At 41.9% G+C, this 8,134-nt stretch overlaps 1 protein-coding gene across 1 annotated transcript; it reads right to left on the bottom strand.

Annotated features, from left to right (window-relative positions):
- Window positions 1-3,021: 3,021 nt before the first annotated feature.
- LOC143217130 (uncharacterized) lies at window positions 3,022-8,058 on the bottom strand. Its single transcript, XM_076440929.1, has 4 exons — window positions 7,777-8,058; window positions 6,275-6,474; window positions 3,637-3,780; window positions 3,022-3,415 (listed from the first exon to the last, which is right to left on the bottom strand). Exons 1-4 carry the CDS (start codon window positions 7,781-7,783, stop codon window positions 3,329-3,331), a joined length of 438 nt encoding a protein of 145 aa, XP_076297044.1. The 5' UTR covers window positions 7,784-8,058; the 3' UTR covers window positions 3,022-3,328.
- Between the last annotated feature and the right edge of the window lie 76 nt (window positions 8,059-8,134).

Below are 8,134 nucleotides of genomic sequence, written 5' to 3'. Positions count from 1 at the left end.
GGCAAGAAAATATTTAAATATATTCTAAGAATATGCTAAGACAATTGGTATCCCAAAAAACTCGTTTATTGTTAGAACATTAAAACATCAGATTCTTCTCTAATACACTAGATGATTACATTTTTTGTAATCGGAGTGGTTTTCAAATTAAATTTTGTATCTATTTTATACACCCATACTTTGCTTTCGAAAATTAGTAACTGTATCCTAAAAATTAATTCGAATTAAAAAGTGGATACATACACAGTATTTACATATTTACAAAGTATTTACATACACGTGAAATAATCATGGCGATTCATCATTCTGTTGGAATTTATTCCTATGAGAATAACAATTCGGTACAGGGATCATAATCCTTCGAACCGTCTAGCGAAGTGCCGCGCACTTATTCAGGAGCCCTGCTTCGTTGCTGAAACTTCATGCGCTCTCAAACTTTAAACGTTAATATCAGCTAAACGTGGAAAAACGTGGCGCTGATTTTTGCAGGACTATTGTGTGATGGTGTCTTCTTTCAAAAGATACCACTCAGAGAATGTAGGAACGTGTAGCTTTTTTTTTAGAGCTACGGAAAGCAGCTGTAATATGAAATTATACGTATCCTACTTTCGGGCTTTATATTGTTATTTTGGTTGTGAGTTTTCGAAAATTATTAACATCGGGCATAAGCTGAGACTATATGTATACATTTATAATATACAGCATATATGGTTATAAATGTCCCCAAAAATGAAAGAATAACGTCGAGCGTGTGGTTAGAAATCTGTAAGAATCCAACTAGAATCTGAGAGGTCTACTTTACATCTATTTTTCTCCGTTATTAAAGAGAAAAACATAGATCCATTTTCATAGCAAGATACATTGGTTTATGGTTTATCAGGAAATAGTAGTCAATATTTCAAATAACGACTTTCATAATTCAGGGTTTTTTCCTGCTTCCGACCACTGTGGGCCGTGTCAACGCACTTTATAATTATTCTTAGAGAATTATGAGACCGATTCTCGAAATTATATCGCGTGACCTGATTATGAGGTTCGACCCTGTTTCGGACGGACAGCCTTCGTAGCGTATTATTCCAAAAACGATTTCTTTCGTCGAATCCGAAATCTGCATTGTTGTGCAAGCACGGTAGCTATTATTTCCGAGAGCGATCCTACGCCTCTTACGTCAAAGCTAGTTTAGAAACAGCGATCTCGTAACACACGACAACGCGAAAAGAATATTGTTCCGAGCAACCTTCGGCCACGTAGAAATGTCTGTTAACGATGGTCGGAGCTTTGACGCGTGTACTTTCGCGAGGATCTTAGGGTAGGTTATGGGGGTGTGTGTGTGTGTGGATCTAGACGCGTCGTAGAGATCGTCGAGCTGAAAGATCCAAGTGCCGAGGGACCCGGGTAAACATGGAGCACCGTTGAAACGGTGACTAGAGGCGGCTGGTAGGCAAGAGGCTGGCGGAGGTGCCGCGTTAAATGTGGCAATTTGTTGATAAAATAATCACAACGGCCGTCGTCTTGTCTTCTACGGTCCGGGAGCCTATTTCAGGCAGGGCCGCCGCAGCTAAACTGCTGGAACTCCGAGCGCCTAGACGACCATCGAAGATATTCTGTCGTCCGGCTTTGATCTCGTTACTTTGCCGGACCTTTCTAGCCTGGCACCGTCACACGTGTGCCGTCGGCCAATTGCGACGAACTGGCAATTGCCATCGGCTCGCATCATCGTCAATGACCGCGCATTTTTTAATCTCGTCTGGACCATCCGGCCAAATATCATTCTTTCAAACTCGCTCTTGGGATCGCCTCTCTTCGACAAGGGGAAAGAATTTTTCCAAAGGGGTTAGAGCATCCCAGGCGAGACGGCGCGCGATCTAGGGGATCACCATGGATCGTCAGCGTCGAATCCGTCGCGGTCGATTACGGCCCTGACTCTCGAGTTGATCGTATGACGTCGTCAAGTGAGTAATGCTCGCAATTCGAGTGTCGCTGTGAAATATTCGACCCGGAGCCGCGGCAGACCCGTTGTTTTGATGTTTCCCTCAAGCATCCGCTCGATCTCCGACTCGGAACACACCGGTTCGAGCATGACACGCTGCTATAATCTGGTACCCTCGTCTCTCTCCCTCTCTCTCTCGAAGAGAGAGAACGAGAGACGCCTCGTCACGCTCGGGGCGGAATTGTCGCGATTGCGGACCTCGGTCGCGAGAAGGAACCATTCAGAATCTGTTCCGAGGCTTCTCTTCCAGGCAATTACTTCATCGATCTGGCTGCCGATTTAACGAGACCACGGCCGAAAGTAAAAGCTACTCTCAACCTCTGTGACCTTTCTCTTTCCTATTCAGAGGTGGTTCTGACCAATTTCGCTAGTGCCAAGTGTAAACTTCATTATCAAGTAGCTAACAAGAATCGTTAATGACGCTAATCGTTTGTACGAGGGAAATAGGCGAGCGTTGTATTCTGCGATAGTTGTCCGTTCGACGGGTCGACGCTCATTTTGCAATTACTAGACTGCGGATCTTTATGCAAAATACAAATTTTATAAAACACAGGCCAAGGAAAAAGTTCTCTCCTTCTTTAATAATTGTACTGGCTTGAAAATAATACATTGGTGTTAGTAAATTCTCTTCGTCTCTAATCTTTTTTTTAAATTGGATTCACCCATTTTTGTTATAAACGCATAAAATCCGCAGTCTAGCAAAACTACATCCGACGAATTTCGACGAATCGCAGAGACAATTGTTAGATCGAAATCCGTAATACGTTTCTCGAAACAGAATAATTTCGCGAGTAATAGCGAGCTCGCGACAGAACACTGTGACTGTCAAATTCTCACGGACCGCGTGCCGGTGATTAGTATTATTTATGACAGAAACTAGGTGTAATTCAAAACAGCATTTCAAAACACTGCCGTATTGTTATCAACCAATTAAACATATTCAGAAAGTAAATTAATTCAGAAATCCATTGTGTACAGGTTGGAGAAATGGATCGGCGTTTCAAAAATATCGTAAACAAAAAACGGTAATAAACCTGTAAAGAATGGGGGGTATAGTTCGCAGGTAGTAGAGTTGTAAATGAGCGATACCTTTTTTTTTGCGAGGGATCTTTATTGTGAATTCACTAAATAGATGTGCGGCGAGGCGAGACATGGTCGAGCGACCTTCGCGTCGCACGGACTGCCTTGTTTTCGCCTGCTCGGGTCGCAAGAAACGGGCCGATCGAACGTGTCCCGATCTTGTCCCAGTATCGACAAGGATACCGATTAGTGAAAACGTGGAGCGCGTGTTCGTCTTAGCGCGGCGATGCGAGACGATAAAGTCGGTGATCCTTCGAATTAGTTCAGAACCAGGACCTCGTAGTCCTTGAACGACAGCTCTTCTCCGTCGAATGCGATGTAGAGACAGTTGTGACTCGGCTGGACCTGCGAGTGAAATCTCAAATTAGTGATTGTGTTTGATGGAACGTGGACTGTGATATGGTGAAAGCGGATATATAGGCCGACTTGGACAGCCTCGGTTAGGCTAACAATCAGACTCCGATGCACGGAGGGTTGCAGCTAATGGGACAGTGTTCGTTTGATCGTTCAACGTGAGTGCTTTTCCAAATCTCTTCGCGATATCACTTGAAAGGATTGCAGCACACCTTGCCAACTGTTTGCGATCCGTTGTGGAAAGTGCGGCCGACGTACAGGGTCTCTCCGCTGTCGGTGTGTCCTGCTTGCACAGCGTTTTCGGGGATGTGTCCGTTGTAAGCCATTTCCCAGCCGAATTCCGCGGGGGACAGCACCTGGTGGACAGAAATAAAAAGGTTTGGTTAATCTTAGTTCACTAGTTCAGAATATATTCAAATTTTCCAGAGTATTCTTAGTGATTCCAAACATTCAGAGTTTCAAGCATTCAGGGTTTCAAACGTTCAGAGTTTCGAACATTCAGAGTTTCAACCATTTATAGTTTCAAGCATTCAGAGTTTCGAGCATTCAGAGTTTCGAGCATTCAGAGTTTCAAGCATTCAGAGTTTCGAACATTCACAGTTTCAAGCATTCAGAGTTTCAAACGTTCAGAGTTCGAAGTTCCCTAACCACCAAATCTCTACTTTCTCGGACTTCAAGATAACAACAATTCAGCAGAAACGTTCATTCCCCGTGATTAAGTATCGCGCTGTGTTTCGGTGAAATGTTGTGCGGTCAGTGAGCAAAGTCGATCGAAAATTCGGAGGTGAACGAGCCCGGAAGTCGGCCATATTGATTCGACGTTCCCCATCACACCTCGAACCGTTTGCATTAGCATTCCTGGCGCGCTCGGTATAATTTCATCGTCTTCTCGACTGTTTCTGGTATCTAAGATTCGTGGGAATGCATCGAAAACGCACAAAAGATGACGGGGCGATCGATAAAACCGAGATAATGGGGCAACGTTAACAGTCAATTATCGTCACGAACGTGTCCGAGAGGGAATTCGCGAGTCATCGCGAGAACTTTAAGAATGCGGCTATTAAAACGGAGGAATGCAATTATAAATCAGTGGACGATCGTGATTACGCGTTCCTCCGGTGTATTTATCTAAAATCTAAACAATACATCGGGATGGAAACGGGGGGTGGGGGGATATTTTTGAGGAATTGTTCTTCGCGCGGACAATACGAAATGATTGGTCTCTTACAATTAGAGTTTTTCGAGATCAAATCTTTACGCTATAAAGACGCTGTCGTAGGAAATGATTTATGTAGTAGAAAATTCAGTCTTCTCACTTTTGCGTATTATACAGGGTGTACCCGTTAAGTTATGTCACCATCTTTTAGGCATTTCCGGTAGTGCAATTAAAAAATGTTTTAGACAAAAGTTTGTCAGTACTTGGTGAGCCACGTGTTCGCATAATCTTAAATCTGAAGAAATGCTTTTTACGTAAAAAAGTAAAGGTCACCTTGACTTTTTTAAATGGCACCATATGTGTTGGACGTCATAGGATTGTTGCTGACATCGAGACGAATTCAACAGTGTATTACACTATGACCTTGAAATGATTTCAAACTCGAAAATTTTGTGCAAATGTAACTTTAATAAAAAATTATTTCTTACAAAACAAAGCAAGTTGCATTAGATGTTCGAACTGCGATCCATCTTCTACGATACAAGGCTCTCCGCTCTTTGTATTAGACGTTTCGTTGTCACCATAATTAGGGCGTCTCGGTTTATGTTATTCTACGTTGTTATGCGATTCCGAAGTTCTTTGGGGATATCTGCAATCTGTTGTATACGACACAACAATCAGTAATGTTCAAGAACTTCGGAATCGCATGACAACTGCATGTAATAACATAAACCGAGACGCCCTAATTCGAACATCTAAATGTAACCATTAGGTTTTACGTAAAAAGCATTTCTTCAGATTTAAGATTATGCGAACATGTAGCTCACCAAATACTGACAAACTTTTGTCTAAAACATTTTTTAATTGCACTACCGGAAATGCCTAAAAGATGGTGACGTAACTTAACGGGAAAACCCTGTATAAATAGAACGTCGATGCGTTAATCGCTCCGACGAATCAATATAACAACGAAGGCTTGGCGATACTAGATAACGTTCGGAGAAGTTGAACAACGATCTAACAAGTCATTAGTTGCAATTGAAACATCTCGTTCCGGTCCTTCTTTTCATTGGAAGTGAATCGTTAAGACAACATTGAAATTCTATTGTACGCTGAAGAAAAATTAATCTCGCGTATAGTTGGGGCTGTTCTTGCGGTTTCACGGTGGGAAAAGTCGCCTTGACACGGAACCCGAGGCATTGGGAAATCAATTTCGCACCAGGAACCGACGCTCCTCAGGCAGAAAGGATTGATTATAATTATTTGCGAAAAATCAACGGACCGGTCAGCTTACACCGCAATTGCGCCTTGAACTTAATCGGTTCGCCTTTCCATCGTCCCCGAGGAGAGAGACGGCGTTGGATATCGGGGATTAAATCGAAACCGGAAGGACCTTAGCACAGACTCGCGCCGCGCAATCAATTCTAATGACAATCTCTGTCTTTGTGGCATTCGGAATAATCTCGCGCGCGCGCGCGCGATTGCTACCCTAGACGGATAACATTCGATCGGTGACATTATCGTCGATAGCATCCGTGTTTCGACTGAAAACACTGTTTGCCAGATATACATTTTTATCGTGTTTTTTCCCGGTCTTTATCAGATCCGTTTTTTTTTCTTATCTGTCTCGCATCGAAGATCCGATCAGTCTTTTCAAGGTGATCAAACACTGGTTCGACGAAAGGCAAACTCACTTCGTAGTCGTATTTAGCATGTTCCTCCCCGTTGTGGCACACGTAGGCGACATCCTTCTCAGGGATGACCTTCGCAGGGATCAGATCGCCCTCGTGGCGAGCCCTACCGACGTAGATGGTGCATCCGTCGACGTCACGACCCCCGACTATGGCTCTCTCGGGCATACGCTCGTGCGCGCCTTTTGGGATCCATCTGCAGCCTTGGAAAAATTGAGAAAATTTATTTGGACAGAGTCTATCATTTCATCATACTAGCATTAGCTTGCCCAATTGTCTAAAAATCTTTTAATCTTTGAATATTGTTCGAGCCTTCTTTTTGTTTGATTGTTTTACGTCGCTTCTTCAACAGGGTTCCGAATCACCTTGTTCGAGCCTGAAGCTCGATAAGAAAATGAACATGTTATAATATTGGGTTGGGGACAAAGTTTCTTCGTATTTTAATGCAGAAATGAATCAAGTTTTTTCCATATTTTAAATGAAGTTTATTAAATCGAATATATGTGCCGTTTTGATCGACCACCTTTTGCCACTTTTTAGGTCACTGTAGAACTTCTGCGATGCATCGAAACTTCCCAGCCAAGCTCTCTTAATTTTTAACGGGTCGCCAAAGATGTTGATCCATTAAATTTTTCAACGTTAACTCATGAGTAGACAGCGGATTTTATGCATTTTATGACAAAAATGAGTAAGTGTAATTTAAACCAGTAACATTAGAAGATTTTAAAAGTACTGCTATATTATTGTCAATCTATTAAACATATTGACGAAGAAAATAAATTTCTATATCAGTCCGGTTAGTTGAGGTTCAGCTAGAAAATTTTTATTTTGCATAAAGATCCGCTGTCTACTCATGAGGCACCTAAACAGCGAGCTTTTTTGTATCCAGCCTACTTCGAATGATTTAGAAATGTTTTGTAGTTCGATGTTTAGTTCCTTACCGATATCACGACTGCTAAAGACCATCTATCGAGAGGATCAGGGAGGATACGAAGAAACGTTTTCCCCAACCCAATATATGAAAAAAGCACGAGCTCATGATTCACACCTAAATATGTATATCCGATCGATTTTCTTTCGCGTATACAGATTTTTCTGGAGATATTCCGAATTCAGGGACAACTTATCTATTTCTCGGTATAAGATTATGAAATCGCAAACCTTTCGTAAACAATGCTGAAGCAAATACTATAGCCTGCTCTATTTTTGCAAATCGATTGCAACAATGTCTCCGGCTTATCTTTTTATCAATCATTTCACTTCACAACATTATCCTTGCAATTGTGTAACAACGTTAATAACATAACAAATTAAATCAACGTTAACTATAATGATATTGATAAGAGATTAAATAATACTCTTAACTAGTACACAGATCATTAATTGTCGTCCGAGGATCTTTCGCGCCGAAGCTATAGTGTTCAAGGATCTTTGCCAAAGTTTAAAAAGTTTTTTTTTACATTTTTAGACTCCCGATTATGTATACTATGTGTTTGAAAACTCACCTGCCATGTTGTAACTTGTTTTACTCGTCACAGAATCAAATGTGTCGCTTTTATAGCCACACCTGCGAGTTAAAAGCTGTCCTAATCTTATCTCGTATTCACTGCAATGTTTACTATATGATTCGGGCGCTCTTGCTCATAACTCTATAAAAGTGGAATTTTAGACTCCGATATCAGACGTTTCGACGAACTCCCCACGTCGCTTGTTTTGTCCTTTTTTTTCGCAAGCTCGAAAAAGACCGAGAGAAATTTGTCAAATTTTGATTTACGATGCGATTTGGTATAACGAATGGAGTATAAGACGGCCCGATGATTGCAAAACGCAGATCCCATCTTAAAAACGTGTGCAAGACGTCGG

This window comes from Lasioglossum baleicum, chromosome 16, assembly GCF_051020765.1.
Source record: "Lasioglossum baleicum chromosome 16, iyLasBale1, whole genome shotgun sequence".
Taxonomy (NCBI): Eukaryota; Metazoa; Arthropoda; class Insecta; order Hymenoptera; family Halictidae; genus Lasioglossum; species Lasioglossum baleicum.
Note: the sequence above shows the minus strand (reverse complement) of the source record. Positions and strands in the feature narration are given on the sequence as shown.